The 18,008-nt window shown below is 37.5% G+C and overlaps 1 protein-coding gene across 8 annotated transcripts in view; it reads right to left on the bottom strand.

Annotated features, from left to right (window-relative positions):
• ABLIM2 (actin binding LIM protein family member 2) overlaps positions 1–18,008 on the bottom strand; it is a 149,933-nt gene that overhangs the window by 43,126 nt on the left and 88,799 nt on the right. For 7 of the 8 annotated variants that reach the window (XM_074865675.1, XM_074865677.1, XM_074865679.1 and 4 more), the window contains 4 exons: positions 12,514–12,601; positions 9,207–9,265; positions 5,161–5,238; positions 387–533 (listed from right to left, as the gene is read on the bottom strand). In XM_074865675.1, the coding sequence (XP_074721776.1) occupies positions 387–533; positions 5,161–5,238; positions 9,207–9,265; positions 12,514–12,601 (372 nt within the window). The remainder of the gene's footprint in view (positions 1–386; positions 534–5,160; positions 5,239–9,206; positions 9,266–12,513; positions 12,602–18,008) is intronic. The other variant, XM_074865681.1, reaches the window with a different exon arrangement.

Here is an 18,008-nt window from a genome sequence, read left to right as displayed (position 1 = left end):
TAAACTTTAAAAAAAATTTAAAAATCACGAAAGACATTTGGCTTTGCTTCTGATTTCTGCATTATAATTAGCAATGGCTCCTGTTTCCTACTGCATGCATGTAGAACTCCTCTCACAGAAAAACATATTTTAATTGCATGTCATCTGTTTAAAAAAATGATCACAGAAAACAATTCTTTAATTTCCACAAGCTAAAAAGTGAAATGAATATCTCGCTTGTTTTTTGGAAGGTGTGAATGAATGGATGACATGACTCAATTAACTGAAGATACAAAAGTTGCGGTTTTTTTAAATTATGAACATGTTAAAGAGTGTTCAGCAACATGTTTAATGATGCACGGATAATCTCAAATTCATTGTAAAAAAAAATACCCATGTTTCAGTACCTCCCCGTAACTATGCCTGTCATCTGAAGAGTAACTGATATATGGAGAATAGGAGATCATATCTGGGCGGTCAATGTTATAGATGGCTTTATTTTTAGGAAGAGCAGCCAAATCCCTGTAGTCAAGAATTTCATCTCCAAGCTTTGCCTAAGAAAAGGAGGAAAGAAAGCAGTGAGAATAAGAAAGAATATGATCAGGATGCAATCAGAAAAGGACAAGTAAGCGTAGGTAGAAAAGTCATCATCATCTCTTGTATTTCTTGTATACAATCTTGTAATACAATCTCTTGTACTTGCTACACAATGCTAAATATTACCGCCGCTTTCCTTTTATATACTGGTGCTTTCTCCTTTTCTTTGTCACTCACATTTGGTTAATAGAAGTAGCATGGCATCATTCTACTTCCCTTGGTTATATCCTGCTTACTGCTAGCTGCACAGAGACACATGGGGGACAGATATTGTAGTCTTTTCCAGGCAAAACACCCTTCATTTTAAAGTAGTTTTGGTGTGCAGGGTTTCCTACCATAAGCAGTAGTGAATAAGCAAATATGTATTTCCAACGTAAAAACATTAATCAGATCTTTTATTTTTCCCATTCAGCTGTGTCCCACAGCTTCAACTCCTTTCCTGACTATGTCTAAGTATCCCTTAATTATGGGTCACAAACCAGCAGATGATGGATTTGCACCATGGTGGATTAGTTGAAAGATCACAGATGCCACTTAAGGAAAGTTCAAATCCTTTCATGAGACTCACACAGCCAACAGAGAGAAAGGGCTGTGTCTCTCCCCATTCTCCTCTTACTACACTTATTCCAAGAGTATAATTATCAAAATGCCACATTTGCACAGATTATCTTTAGGATAATGGTAACTTGCACCAAAAATGTATCCAGTATGTACTGTCTTTTAGATACAACGACAGATTGGCCACATTGAGAGTGGAGAAATGGGCAGCGTAATTGTCTCATTCTCGGTTCAGGCTCTGCATAATTATAAGCTCTTTGTTGGCAACAAAATGATGAGTGAAACTTGCTATTCTCTGAAAATCTTGGTATGATCAGCTATAAAACCGTAATAATGTTTTCCACATGTAAAAATATTAAAGTACCCAGGATTTGTGTGCAGTGATTATAGTTTTTCTTAGGATGAGCTAAGAAAAATTATATTTTCCAGGGAAGTTTTCTATTAGGTTAGTCATACAGGAAAAATTTAGTGTGACAACTTTCAGTTATCTCTTTTTCTAAAACAATGTATGAATTTGTGCAAATGTAAGCAACATGCAAAGGAGAAAGATTCCTCTTAACTATGAAAGTGGAACAAAGCTTCCATAACCATCGCATATTCTCATCCTCAAAACTCAGGAAAAAATGTGTTTTAATCAAATATGTGATTCTTCGGTGAGCTACGGATCTCACCTTCCTTGCAGCTACTTTAAGAAATTGAAGAGAAATTAAATAGCCCCTTAAAGAAAATAAATCCCTCCCTACTGAGAAGCCAGTGGCAAGATCTGATGCAGAGACAGGTCATGCAAAGGTAAGGAGGAATCTGTCCATCAGGTCTGTTCCAGGAAGACTTTGGGCAGCACTGTACCTACAAGGAAGGCAAAGGAGGCTGTGATAATTTCTTTTTTTAAGGTATCCAGGGTTGTGGAGATTATTCTAGTGAACCCAAAGAAGTTCAGAATTGGGACTATTTAATTACAGTAATTTTAGCCCCTATCTCTCCATCTAGATGTGCAACTTGAGATTCTCCCACTAGACTTCAGAACTGTCAGGAGTAAAACTTATCTAGTTACACAAAATGTAGGCAAATTTGGATGAAAAAACACCTTAGAGATACAGTAGCTCTCTAAACACTCAATTCTACTTTCAGCCTACATTGGTTTTTATTTTATTTGTTTCACCTAGTTTCAAATATGTGAGTGGAATTCAAATATGCTAGGGAAAGCTCAAATTGCAGTTAAAAAGCTTTAAGCCATTTCTTCAATAATCTGGTATTTTGGAGTCTGTTAAAACCATGCTCCAAGCTTAGAGTATCTGTTTAATTTGGAATATGTAATTTTACAATTGTATAATTGTAAATATGATCTGTATAAAAATATAATGTGATTTCTGTTTCTAGTATAAGAACATACAACACAGCTATGCAACCTAACCTAAACCTTCTGGTTTGATATATTAGATTGGAGCACCTAATTCTCTCTTCATAAAATTTAGCTAAGGATAAAGAAGGACTTTTATTTAAGCCTTATTTAATGGCATAATTTAGAAATCAACTAATTTTTAAGTAGTATTTAGGGACTCCGAGGGGATGTCAGCACCAGGGTAAATTTCAGTCTGGATATAATGAAGCCATCACCAAAGGTCATGAAAAGATGTCCATTAACTTCAAAGGGCATTGGCCAGTGCTCTCTCAGAGTGCAAGAAGATACCAAAGTCTGATATTAACAGATGAAGAAAAAGCTGTATGGCTTTAGTAAGCCATCTGTATGAACCACATTCAGGTTTAGACAAAACATGCTTTCTTCCATCTTTCCCTAGCTGACCGCTCAACACGACCCAGAAACATGTCTCCCATGAGATGGTGCGTTGTTCAGAATGATTGCATTGCTCTGACTTGATGCCTTTGAAAGTAAGAGCACCATGAATGCATGGTTCCTAAGCTTTAACTGTTTCCTCTAAATTCTCTTTTGTCCCAACACAATACTTCACAGAGCTCACCAGTTGTTAAAGTACAGTTTTACTGCTGGTTTTAATGATCGGAATCCATGCTACTGAAAGTGGCTGTCCTGTGTGCCACTTCCCACTCTGCTCTGTCTTCTATGTTAGCATTAGAAGACATGTAGATGGCTGGGTCTCTTTTTGCCTCTTTGGTTGGCTGGAGTTTTTTTCTGGGTTATTTTTTAACTGAATCTGGTCTCAAATCTGACCGATCATACCTCTGTGCACCCACCAGCACCAAAGAGGAGATGGGAAGACATGGCCACAGACGGACAGGGCTATGTGTGGGTGGGACCTTCCTTTCAGTGGCAGCATGAATTTTAGGTTTGGTAAAACCAATCACGAAAGCACCCAAGACAAATCTTGAGCATGTCTGTAAGTCATAACACTCCTGTAATAGAAAACAGATGCAAAAGATAGCCAAAGAAACATTTTGATAATATAGAAGTCCAGTAACATGTTTTTAATTCTTTTTACTTTCCTGTTCGTGAAAGCCAAAATAGGATTTAATCAATCTCACAGCTTTGACAATTAAGCAGTCAGAGATGAGACAGATATAGCAAGAACTTGCACGCCTCTGGGAAATCTTTTTTCCTAATTGACTCATATTTGTGAGACAACTTTATTCTTTCACAGTCCCAGCTGCTTCTAAAGGAATAGTACAGTAACAAACATTAGAGTTGTGTGCCGATTTAATGATATCCTTTGAAAGAAACAGAAAAAGAGAAGGAAGGTTTGTCCTTGACTTTTAACAGCCTGTGAAGCATATTTAAAGCTGTAATCACAAACATCAAGAAAAACAGTACCATCCAACAGTTAGATAAATGTCACTAAAAACATATAAATCTTAGAAGGATGCTCATGTTTATAAAAACAATGAAGTAGTACATGGCTGGAGAGATAGAGACCATCTGGCCAAAATAGTATTATATTACATGATAACAGGCTCCTAGCACAATGAATTGTCTTCACAGGAGTTGAGGCAATGACTTTTTTTTTTTTTTTTACTGGGAATATACCACTGATATTCACCAGCATGGAGCTCTACTGGAAAGAGAACTCAGAAACACCAATAAGCATTTAGATAAGGGGTGGTTCCTTCACTTCTAGTTCAATCTTACTCAGATAAAGGGTATATTGAGTTCAAAATAATTTTTACTTGAAGAAAAAAGACAAGTTTGTCTCCAAGGCACTCTTTTACTTGTCTTAGTGTAGTAGATAAAATCTCTTAATCTTTGTGTAATAACCTCTCTGGCAGTCAATCGTATTTTCAGCAATTTCTTCTACATATGGTCCTATCCAATGAGAACGACCTGCCTACCTGAGGGATACTTGGACAGGACAAAGAGGCCTGGGAATACTGGAGCTCTCCAAGAGATGTTTGTATGGATCATGATACTCGTGGATATTTTTTACCTACTGGTGGTAGCCTTGAGAATTTGGCCATGAACATTAGCTACAGCAATTATGACAAGCAAGGTACACCTGGTATTGAAAAAATACTCAGCATAAACTTTCATCATACTTGTTATTTTAAATTCTCTCTATGAGCTTTCCAGAGCCAGCACTTCTTAAACCATAAACACATCAAAGGTCCTCTGAGGTTAGGGACTGGCATTTGTCAAGGCCCAAGTCCTGCAATCACATGCATGAGTATTTTCATAAGCAATCAGATGCAGGCTCAAGAGCTCGATTTAGACAAGTTGCATTCAAATCTAAGCTTGTAATCTACCTGTGGGCTGTACTGTTTATTTAAACTTTTCTTTTTAGAACGCACTGCAGTATTTTGCACGCTTTGGTATAAGCCAGCTCTAGTCATAATGTAAGTGCTATAAATACACCACAAAAAATAAGAGGAAACTGCCAGAATTCTGTTATGGCAAATGCAGTATTCAAACATTTTAAATGTGAGAAAGTAAATCCCATTTTAGAGGAATCACCAACTGCAGTGGTTTGCAGACACTAACATTCCACACAATGTGCTAAGTTGTAGGAGGAAGCATAGGGTTCTCCCCATCCCACAGAACAAATTTCACTGTGAAATACTCACATAGATCACACGGCTTGGGGAACCTGATGTACTTGAAGCAGGTACAGAAATAATACTCTCAGAGGAAGTCCTTGTTTCCTATTGCAGGAGAAGAGAAGTGAAACAGATAAGAAATAGAGGAGAGGGAGAAAATGTAACTGTTACTTCAAAGAGAATATGCCAGACATTTCATTTAATTTAACCTTTACCACTCAAAAATGGCATATTACAGCTAGCTCGAAACATACAGGCATACCAAGGAGTTAAAAATGAAAGAGCACTTTTAGACAATCAAATTAACTTTTGAAATGCAAGCATTATTTTACATTTTACTTTCTTTTCCCCTCCCTTCAGAACAAAATGGCCTGGACCACTTCTGAGCTGCCAGGACAGCCTCTGGGCACTACCAGGGACAGGTCAAATTACAAGATGATACAGTGGCAGCATTTTTACTCTAAGGTTATACCATCAAGCCAATCTACATTGCTTCTGGAACGTGTCACATTGTGGTGCCATTCACTCACGACAAACAGCACAACAACCTGCAGAGCATCCTGAATCACACCCAAGAGGTTAGCTTTCCCCTCTCTGATCATAACACTACCAGATTAACTTTAATACTCAACTGGTTTAGCTCTGTTTGCAATCATTTTGGCATTCAGACTGGCAGACTTTTATTGCTTTCTTTTTGGTAGATTCCTTTATGATGAAAAATATAATTACTTTTAAATAACAAAGGGTTGTGAGACACAGTGGTATTAACCATGAGTGAACAGACCTGACATTCATAATTGAAGTTTAAACAAATCTTACTACGAAATCAATCGGTTTATACCCTCTTTTATCCAGGTATGTTAATTCTGGGTAAATATTCTTTCTCATCTATGGAAAAACACGTCCCTGATAGCAAAAAAGTACATATTTTTCCATATGGTCAGAATGACCATCATATACTGTCCCACTGGAAGCTGACACTTCTTACCTGGAGGTTACAACGGTTCAAACCCTTAAAAGGATTTTAGCATTATTAAGCTGTCAGGTCAAGGTAACACTCTTCCTACTACTCCAGTCTTTACTTGAAGTATTTACCAGCTTTTACAAGCAATATGTGAATATACCTGTACTGTTAGCAGAGCAAACAAAGTAAACGATCACAACTATCCTTCCACTGACTTTCTTTAGTCCAAATATTCCTGTGGCTCCTCTGAGACAATATGTGGAGATACTTATCCACATAAAAAAGATTCAGTTCAATTGTTCTGGCATGTCTGACTGGGATTTTCGAATTTTCTCCCTCTCATTTTCACTTGTCTCACACTGAGGCTCTGTATACACACAGGTCCAAGGGGACAAGCAAGGAAATGACAGAAATACTTGTGGCTGCTGCTGAGATGACCATTTAACACAGACAGTGTAATTGCACTGCTCTTCTGCATAGTTAAAGCACACTGCAGTTTTCCAGAACTTGTGTAAATGACATGAAAGTGTCATCAATGTACTGATGTCATGTGCAAACCATAATTCTCCTTCATGATGTCCTTACAGGAGGCCCAATGCAGTAGAGGAAAAAAAAAAAAAAAAAAAAAAAAAAAGAAGAAAACTGCACTGTTCCAATGTTTTAAACCCTGTTAAGTCAAATGACAGTTTTGGATTAACCTCAGGATTTCCTAGATAAAGCTTCAGAGCTTCTTTGTGTGTCACGTGCATCAGTGGAGTGTGTTTTAAGGTCACACAGTGTAGCATGACCTTAAAACACATAAAATACCTGGCTGAACATATTTAATAAATCTTAATAAATTCCTGGAGTTTTTTCATGGACTTTCCTCAACTTAGAGGTGCCATCTTGTTTTTAGGAAGATCTACAATTCATTAAAATTTCTAGCTTTTGCAGTCAAAGTGTAGAGTCTCATCTTTCTAAGGTACTTCTGCAGATCGCTTCCATGATTCCTTACTATGATTACTCTCACAAATTTTCCCATTTCTCCTCTTAGTGATTAAAACCTGCTCATTCCACATCTCACACATACTCTTTATTCCCTGCATGATCCATTACCCTTTTTTAGCATCCTCAGTCCATGACTGCTACACATAATCTCCTAGCTTCTGCAATAAAAACTCACATCTCAGTTGACTCCATTGCTTCTGTTCAGTTCTCTAACACACATTTTTATTCTTCCTCCATCTATCTCTTTTTCCTTTATGCCTTTTAATAATCATTATTCTTTCTGTTACTACTTTGATTTCTCCTGTCTTCTCCAGCTTTATCCCTTTTGTTTACAATCTCACTCTCCCATCATTTTTCTTTTTGTTGTCACTCTCTTTCACAACTTCTTTTTCCCTTGCACTCCATCTCCAAAGTTTTGGAGTGTGCTGCCACTTACTCCTTCTGCCTTTGTCACCTACTTTAATTACATGCTGTGCATATATCTATATAAATATATAGAAAGGTAACTTTTAAAACCAACAAAGTTTTAAAACCAACAAGGTTTTTAAAACCAACAAACTCAACCAGTACATCCCATTTCTGACTTTACAAGTTACGTTGAAAAGTCCATTACTACCCTCTTTGAAGTGACATCCTTTTTTTCCGTAATGCATGTAAAGACTAAAAAAAGAGGAAAAATTCAAAGAAAAGGAAAAATGACTAGACTTGGGAAAATTCTTTGAGCTCCATTTGGGGTTTTTTTCCTACTCAGGCAAAACTCCCACTGACTTTCAGATACAGATGTCTTCCTCTCTGCTGAGGAAGGGGCAAACTCCCAGCACTCAGGAGAGATGTGTTATAAATGAGTTAGCCTTTACACAGTATCTTAAAAGTACACTTTATTTGCCTTTGTGAGAAAAAGGCAGCCAAGTACAATCTTGTCCGCGGTCTGTCTTTGAAGGAGGGGAAAAAAATTTCAATAAATTACACTGGGTTTTAGCCTTTCAGTTTCAGTATATTCAGCCAGAATAAAATCCTTAGGAAGCCTGAAATACTGCTTAATAGTATTAGGCTGAATCACAGCACTTATTAAAGTATTTTGACAATTTTAAATATACATGTATTAAAAAATACATTTTATACTGAAATGCTACTTGCTTGATATTCAGAGCTTGCCATGAAGAATACCAGGGCAGTTGCTTCCCAAGCACATGGGTACAAGAAAATACAGCCAAGATCTTTCAGGGTAAAGCCCAAACCAAATTTTTTTCAAAACTGTGATTTAGTCAAAGTTGCACTTGCTAACACACCAGATTTGTAAACACTCTTTTTATAGCTGCTGCCTGCTGTTCTGACTTGTCCCATGTGCCTTCTGTCTAAGCCTTGATAAATCAAAGCAGAGCTTTTTCAAACAAGGATACCAAGGGTACCAGCTGGAGCATCAGAGAACATCAGAACTGAAAAACCCCATACTTGGCCTCTGCATTAAATGAGATAGTTCTATCTCAGTCCCACCACTTCAGAGGGATCACTTCCCCAGCTACAGATCCATTCTTCATTTCCTAGGGCCAGCTTATTCATCTCCTAACCTTGTAATTATTAAGGTTGCCAGAACTCCCCCCCTTTCCCCTTGCACACAGACAGATGCACAAATCATCCAATTAAGGAGGTACTTAAAGCCAGAGATTAAATTAAGTTGGGGCTGGCTTGCCAACATTTTACAAACAAATAATAAAAAAGAAATTCCAAGGAGAGATTTTTTTGTAAAACAAATAACGCGAAAGTCCTCTGAACTTTTAAGTGCAGAGCCACATAAAAAGAGGTCATGCACTGATCACATCATAATCAGACAGAAGTTTAAAATTAATTTTTTTTTCTTACTCATATTTTCACATTTTTCCTTATTCAGCTTATACATATAACTCTTAGGTCAGCATTCTCCTGAAGCTGTAGCTTTAATCACTAAGTAAAAGCAGGATATTTATATTACATTATTACATTAACCTACTAGATTTCTGTCATTTAAAATTTAAAATTACAATAGTGAAAAAATTCCAAATCCTTCCCTTCATGCACACTGCAAAAAAAGGGATAGAGAATAACACAACAATGGAACAACACTGGGTAAAAATGGTCTTTTTACCTTGTTTTTTTCTTCAGCCTTTGCAGCCTGTCTACAAACTGGGTGCCAAATGGATGTACCTGGAAAGTAAATTTAAAGTTCTGCTTAGTTTAGCTCCCCAATAAGAACCTTAAAATGTTTAAAATAAGAACCTTATTAAACCTTCCTATAAGGTTTTGTAAGACAGATGATTCCACCGCAGTCACTATTTCATGGATACATTCAAAGCTAAAACGGACAGCTTCTCAACATCAGAAAGCTTGATCACATACATTTTAGAGACTAGATGCACTACAGAAAGTTACATGTACTTCACTATGTGAGATCAACATCAAAACCTGAGTCCTAAGAAGTGTGGTACAGGATCTCTGGAGCTCCTCCAGCCCAACCTCCTGCTCCGAGCAGGTTCCATTGCAGCAGGCAGCTCAGGGCTGTGCTGTGCCCAGTGGCGTTCTGCGTATCTCTAAGAATGGAGATGCCACAGCATCTCTGGGCAACCCGTTCCACTTTCATGGCAATTTTTTTTTTTCTTATATGTAATTAGAATTACCTGTACTCTTACTTTACATAGTCTTTTAACAGTCTGGCCCAGGTCATACTAAGTAGCACACTGTGATGGGATGGAATAGCATTGTGGCATTTAACACTAGCTGAAAATCCAGACTTTCTTTCTGAATTATTCACTGTACTGATTTTGCACTTCCTATATGTTTGTCTCTCATAAGTCAAATATTAATAACTGCATAAATTCAGGAGAATATCCTAGAGGAAGCAGGAAATACAGAATGAACCAATTATCTACTGCATGTAAGTATTAAACAGAGGATTATGAACAACAGAGATAGAAATAAACATTAAGTGTGAGAAAGAAACTTAATAGTTTTGCATTAGTCACAAAAGGAAAAGAAAAATCTTTTAAGAAGTACTTAGTCTTCAATGGAAGTGGAATGTGTGTAACTATATAAACAAAAGAAATATTTACAAATTTTAATAGTAAAAAAGAACCTCTATGTTTATGCCAGTCTGAGCTTGGACAAGCCACAAACTAAAGCTCCGCACAGTTAAACAGTGTGAGTGCACTGCAACTTCTGCCTCACTAAATGGGAAGTTGAGAACCTTTGTCTTATAAATGTTTAATGTTTATACTGGGTGGAGAGCACCAAGAAGAGTTATCGGAAATACTTTGTTTTCACAGCAGTTTGATAGTTTTCTAACCAGTGGATTTTGGAAACATGATAGAAACAGAAAGTCTATTTCCCAGAAGACAGATGGAGATCATTAGAATTTATTTCGCAAAAATAACCCAGATGAACCCAAACTCCAGCAGTAAAAGACTATCTATAAGTACAGACCAGACAGATTTTGTTTACTAAGTTACTGAAGTTTTTTGGGACTGAACCACTAAGGAACATCTTTATAACACCTTTAATTCAATGGTAATTTATCTTCCAATTACAAGGGGGTCTGAGCTTGCCCACTGAAAGCGTTTGTCCCAACTGCTGCATAAGTTGATGTAAATCTTCCCAATGGTTTTAAGAAGTACTTAGGTAATTTTTTTTTTTAATTACTCCCACCTATGATCAAGCAAAACTATCTGGGAAACTTTTTCACAGAAGAAAAAGAGTCCTTTCACCCAAAAGTCATCTGCTGAACAACCACTGATGACTCAATTTCTGCTAAGGAACATGCAACACCTAAAGAACTTTACAGTACTTTATTAAGAGGATAAAGAACAAGTTATAAAACCCTGGACACTGACATTTTTTATTATCTAACATATCAGGTGAGGCAGTCCAAATACCTAATCACAGATCTTTTATGAAGTTAACACCAGTTTCTAATGAAAACTGTTCTTCATGTGAAGACAAAAAGCGTATGATAGGAAGCCAGTAGCAGTGTTTCATGACCAGAAAATAAAGTAAGATGGGTCCAAATTAACAGGACCTGAGCATACTTTGCGATTATTTGAACTAAAAATCAGCACAAAACATAACAAATATCCACCCTTATAACAAACTGAACTTAAAAGAGAAGATTCACTAGCAACCCAGTTTCAAAGGGTTTGAAATCTGGAAACAAATTTGTAGTTTGGTATCTTTTTTTAAAGCATTGATTTCCCAGGGGATTTTACTACTGCTAAGCTACTTTTCAACTGGAAGAACCACAGCATTTTCTGGCTCCTGAGGGAGAATCCATGAGCAAAGACAAGGATCATTATGTCCTTTAACGAGCCAGTTCTTGTTGCAAACCAAAGTGACAATAAAACTGTCATTTTAAATAACATACTAAATTATAATTAGATCTTACTGAGACCACTGTTGTGTTTTAAATAAAGTCTAACTCTTCTGGCTTAATGAATAATTTCAAAGTAAGCTTCTAGAAAACTAAGGACAATTGCAAAGTTGTAATACCGATCTGGGCAAGCATGTGATTTTAAGATAATAAACCAGACTTGCAGCTCCCACATCCTACTGAGTTTCTCAATTCTGTTTTCCTTTGAATAGATACTGCCAGTCAAAGACATACGCAAAAGCCTTCATTTTCTCTGGTGTCCAACCCTGTATTTAACTGTGTAGACGTTGTTTTCTTTGATCAGTTTAGTACAGCTAGAAGTTGCTACATATGAAATATAGATTTTAGCTCATAACTATGTTAAATAACTCTTTTTTCTATTGAATAAATTATTGTGCAAATCCTTCTCTATTACCTGACAAGACACGTTGAATTTCTCCTATGCAAGCTTATGGCTGCATAAGGTATAAGCATATTGCATGGTAAGGGCTTGAGCTCCATGGCATTCTCTTCTCCACTCTCTGAGAGCACTTAGGTCTGTCTGAGGGGAATTCAGGTAATGACCTTAAGATTTTCTCCTCATACCCAAATGGGCAATGGGTACAGATCTGGTCTTAGGACAGCAACAGCAGCCTTAGAGAACCTGCTGTCCCACATGCGTGTTGACTTTCATCTGGACCATTTATCAATGCAAAAAAATCACATTTTTTTAATAAATGGGAAATTTTATAATCTTCTCTGTCAATTAGTTCCATCTGCAGGAAATAAGTGCCTCCACTCATCGTTTCTGTGACTCACTCTTGCTATTTATTGGATTTGAACTGAGAGAGAAGTAATAGGTGAGTAAGAAGCAACAAAGGTTTGTTTTTGCTTTTTCTTAGCCTACACATTGCATTCGTCACTTTCTTTGGTAGTTATCAAGTGAGAATATGTGCAAAGCAGCTCAGCTATGCTAGCAGGTATGGGCAAGACTGCCATACTGCCAAGTGTAACTGGTTTGAGTTTCGGTTTTTTGCTTGTTTGTTTTTGTTTTTACCTTGAAGATACATTTCTTCTCCTTCTGCAAACATCTGACTGCACCTGACACATCGTGCGCACGTTGGGTGATAATGTTTTTCTCCTGCCTGTTTGGGAAAAAAAGTACAGATGATTAAGTATACTGATTAATTTAACAGCTTCACTATGAGGAGTTTTTCTTTCATCTTCTAGGATATGACTAATTAGAATAAATGAGTTAATGCCAATTAGTTCAACAATCTCCTACAACCACAAGGCTTATTTTTGATTATAGACAATTCATAATTTAAAATGTAATTAAGGCCTCACCTACACAGAAAAGTTAATGTGCAATAGTTAAGTCTCTGAATTCACAGAATGGAAATGATTTTATATAGTGAACACATTTTCCCTGTAAACAACCATACTGTGCATCAAGTGTAAGGTAGCTGAGGAGTTACCTGCACAAGGAAGTTGGGAGGTCATAACCTTGAGCATGGATTTGTAACTCAGCTGTATGGTCGTCATGATCCCACTGAATTTATAATCTTAATGCATAGCAAGAACCATCTTGTGCAAAGAATGTTTGTATCTGCTTTGGAAATGTTTTGCAGGTAACAGGTACTAAAGGGTTTCCATAAGGAATGTGTGTGGTGTGCCTACAGGACTGTAAGTTCTGAGCTGACACTTCTGGGTACTGTGCACTAACTTCCTCAAAGCCAGGAGCTTTGCCAGGAGCTTTGCCAATTATTCTGAGATTAATCCATATAATTTAATACCACCATTTTCATTGCTGGAAGAAGCACAGGACTGAGCCCTATATTTGCTCAGAACATCTTAGTAACTCATCAATTTTCATAAATTTAAATTTCCAATTACCTTATAACCCCATTAATTTAAACTGTTTCACCCTTGACCTCAGTGTATTTTTCAAGAGGAGACATCTACCTGCTAGAAAGGAGCAAGTGCTTGTCTATGTCAAAACATCAATGTGTAACACAAACAAGGGTGAAGTTAACCTCAAACAACTATCAGAAAAAAAAGCCAAGATTCTTGGATCAAGGTGTTTATGCAGGACTCAATTTTGGTAGCTCGTCCAAAATTCAGTACTATGGCTGACTGTGGGCAAACTTGTTAGCTCCAGTTCCCAGAGGCAAGGACAGCAGCACCACAAAGCTATGTTGGCTTAAGTCAGTAACAAAAATAGCACTCTGTGTGCTCTTCTGAGTGAATGACGTGGGCCCACCCCTCAAAATTGCACCCCTACCCCATCTTTCAGATAACACTCACAAAACAGAGTTCAACAGCCCAAAGCCGGCTCTTGTGCATGCTCCCAGCACTCCTCATTCTTCAAAACCCTTACAGAACTGAAAGCCAAATCTTGGCATCTCCTACCTCCTCTTTGACCCTGCACTCTTCTGTGCTAGACAGAATGGCCCATGGTTTAAGTGGCTTAAGGCTACTTCCATTATGAACAAAAGCCAGGAGACCAAGTAACTCTAAAGCTTAGAGCTAAATTAAACTAAGTTTAATTTAAAGTTAAGCTAAGTCTGACTACAGTAGAAATTCTCCTGGAGTTAAAAATAAGCAAATTTTGGTCCATGTAGAATGTCTCACAACCTGCTTATCTGAAAAAGGTTGAAAGTGCTACTAGGATTGTGTGTGCCTTTAAGAAATTACTATCAAGTATTGCCCCACTGTCTTCAGCATGTAAATATGCTCTCACAGCATTGTACTGTAAATTCCCTTCTATTAATCTAGAAATTTAACACTGTTAATACAGGGATGATTTGTCTTACTCTTTTTCACTGACTGAATTTCAAAACTTTCAGAGGTATTTATACTAAAGAACATAATCTGTGTTTGGGGGCTATTTTGCTTTTCTCAATATCAAACATAGGAGTGTGGTAAATTTAGGTTAAAGGCTCTCTGGTTTTACTTCATCAGTGTTAACTTGATTCACTCCTGAAAACCTGTTGCTGCATTTAAAATCAGCAATGAGGAAGAGCAATGCATCACATCAGAACTGCTATTTTGAAAACAGCTTGTTCCAGTTCACTCTTTATTTTATGGTGCCATTCGTGCAGACCACTGAGTGATTTTTGCAACTTTAGACATGGGAGATGGTCACTACTAACTGTGTTGACACCTTAAAGTATCAGACCATGAAGTATCAGCATAAGGCTTAAACATCAGGTTTAAAATTGTTTGCCTGAGTGCAGGTGTTTAAGCACAGAAGGGTATTTAGCTATTACCAGATAAACTCAGGTTTGAAATATCAAGCTGAAAAGAAATATCATTTCCCTTGGAAGATTGCTACTGCACAAGCATTGCTAATGCAATGCATAGCCTCAATAATTCAATTGATTTAGCACAGCTGATACAATTCCCAGGCTAACACTCTCTAGGGGAATTCAATTACTCCTTTGCTATGTCAGAATGTCAGAACACATTCTCAGATAACCTGGATGCATCACAGAATAAAATCTATTTCCCCAAATTTAACAGTACAACCAAATACATCATTTTAATTCACTCTGTATAGTATGTAATATCAACTAGCTGTAGAATTACACAGATAGACCTCTTTTATAGCTTAGATATGATTACAACAGAAAAATCAGGGGACAAAGGTGTAGTGATCCTTTTGCAGATGCTCACAGCAGGATAACTCCAATGGATTTTCCATAATTACTTCTGAATTAAAATGGGGCATACTCAAACTTTTCATATAACTCTAAGTGCTGACAGTGGGTTTTGTTCCCCCTTTTTTAAAACTTCTTTTGTTCCTTTTCTAACCAAAGCACAGAAGACAAGACATGGCAGACTCTTCATCACTAAGTGTTTAAAACAGATCTCACCATCTTTCTAAATGTGAGGTGATAGCTGAATCTGATGCTAGAGACTTGATGAGGGAATTAATCAATAATATTCCCTGATATGTTTATACAGTTAGCCTGATTAGATACTATAAATTATATTCAAACCTAGGACCTGGATGTGATGAATCTGAATGTGAATCAGCCTCACTTGGGTACATGCCAAGGAGGCTTTAATCAGTACCCTTTTCTCCTCTCTCTTCAGACTATTTCAGAGGCTTCATCTCATGGATGAACAATCAGTTCCAGCAGAACCCAGAAATTTTATAAGCTTAGGGCAGCAACTGTTTTATGTTTTCAGTTTAGTTGTAATGATGGCCTCATTATCTTTTCTTTTCTTGGTTATAATGTTGTGAGGGAGTTTAATGCAGCAACAAATTCATAACCATATGGTTACTTCTTCTTTGCACAGTTTGAAAGCTTAGTTTGACAGATTGTTGTCTCAGTGTTTAATAAAATACCAACACACACATAGCACTGAAAAAGTAACATTCATCTCTGAGAGATTTCTTATGATTCAAGTTATAGATTGTAAGAAACCTTCTCAATATCCTACATTTGCTTCAAGACCGCATCAGGTCTTTGTGCTCAAGCATCCACATGTGAAGACAGTAGTATTATAAAGATCAATTTAAAGATTGATTCTCAACTGAGATTTCCTCAAACATGTAGAGCAAAGTATGGCCTTAGCAACACGGTACACTACCAACAGCTTAATTTCTCTTCAAGTGACTACACCAGATTTCCACAATCACCAAGGGAAAGTTTTGGTGTATAACTTAAACGTGGAGTCAAAACAGTCCTTAATACTCCGAGACAAAGAATCATGAATTACTTCATTCCCTTTAGGTATGAGGGACTGCTTTGAATGGCAAATCTCCTCTGCACAGCAAGCAGAGCCTTCTGGGCTGGGTCAACATGAGGAATGTTCTTCCCAGCAGAGCCAAGGACCTCCCCGCACTCCCTGCCCTACGCATGGGGGCACCACAGTGTTGCTACCTGTCCCGCAGCACATTGACAAGTAAACCCATGCTTCACATAAAACAGGACAAGAAAGGTCTGAAACAAAGTACATAAACCTGCTTTTTCTCATTTCTCATAACTTCAGGGCTTGAACTAGATAAAAGAGGAATGAATGTGATGTGACAGATGTGAATCACATCATTTAAAGCACAAGTTGAAGACAGTAAGGGGTGTTATCCTAAAGTCTGCAGAGCATTATGAACACCAGGCATGGAAAACATGCAATGCTAGCAAAACCGGAGTAATTCATACCAGAATGAATAACCTTACCTAGTTAAGGTTGGGTTTTAAATTAGCTGTCATCACTCAGGAAAAAGATACTACATTACTGCAGACAGCTCAGCAAAAACCTCTGCTCATTCTCTGGCTATGGCTGCAATAACTGATGAATTGGTAAGAATAGATAAAAGATGATATGTATAATAATTGTAACTCTATTACAATGACATTGCTCATCTGGCCTCTCATGCCATTGCTAGGAGTGTGACTGATGTAATTTTTTTACTGCAGTTGATGAGTGACAACTGCCTACGGATGAAGGAGGGAGGGAGGGAGGGATTGAACCAGAGCAGCCTAAAGCTCAAAGTGCAAGCTGAGTCCTGGAAAGAATACTCAACATTTCTGATGACTCTTTCACCAGTGAAGTCTAAGTACATCCTACCTCACTGCATTCCTCAGTAAAGTGGCTAGTAAAGGGAAGAAAGAAAGTAGACAAAGTCATTTAATATGTTAAATAAACTCATACATAGCTACTTGGTTCCTTTCATGAGAATGAAAAGTTTTCAGTAAACTTTTTCCTGTTAAAATAAAAAAATAGTAATAAAAAAATCTATCTTGTTATAAAAATGCACAGTAGTAACTGACACCTTTTACTGCTGGGAATAAAGAGTTTGTGGAAGTGAGAAAGGGTTAGACTGCTGCAATGATTCAATCATATCAAAGCGTATTTTCCATTTTAAGGGTAGAATACAATATAGATTGCTGTAACAGTGCATTACTACTGAGTGTTATCTATCGAGGTAGGTCCAAACCCTGACACCCTCATACTCTAAAATCTCCAAATGAAGTCCTAACTGTATCCTATCCTGAACAAAGGTAATGGAAGTCAGCCTACAAAACACTGAGCCTGCTGGTATGCCAAGGCATGGTGCAGTTGCATGACCCAGAAACAAAGCCCACAGAACTGGTATAAAGCATTCTTAGTTAAAAGCTTTTCACATGGAACAAATTTGTTGGAGAGTTGGGTCATCATCAGACAACCACCTGTCCAAGCAAAGGGAAACAGAATAAAGCACAAAACTGCCAACAACCAATAAGCCTTTCCATCTGGCAGCTTCTCACCCTGAAATGAAGGGCTAAAGCTCTTGTGAAAGACATATGACTTGACTGCTGCTATCTGTTTAAGTGGAAGGGAGTTACTATTTGTTTGGGATGGGAAGGGGAAAAATACTTAGATACTGTATGTGGCAGGTGTACCCACCCAATGAAAATAGGGCTTCTTGGCTGCTGAAGTGTAGCAGCTCCTGACTGCCTTTGCTCTTGGGGCTTGATGGTAGTTGGGGCCTTTGGCCAATGGGAGCTGCTATTGAGCACAGGTATAAATGGAGTCCCCTGGGGGAGCCATTTTGAGCTT

Source organism: Strix uralensis, chromosome 4 (assembly GCF_047716275.1).
Source record: "Strix uralensis isolate ZFMK-TIS-50842 chromosome 4, bStrUra1, whole genome shotgun sequence".
Taxonomy (NCBI): domain Eukaryota; kingdom Metazoa; phylum Chordata; class Aves; order Strigiformes; family Strigidae; genus Strix; species Strix uralensis.
Note: the sequence above shows the minus strand (reverse complement) of the source record. Positions and strands in the feature narration are given on the sequence as shown.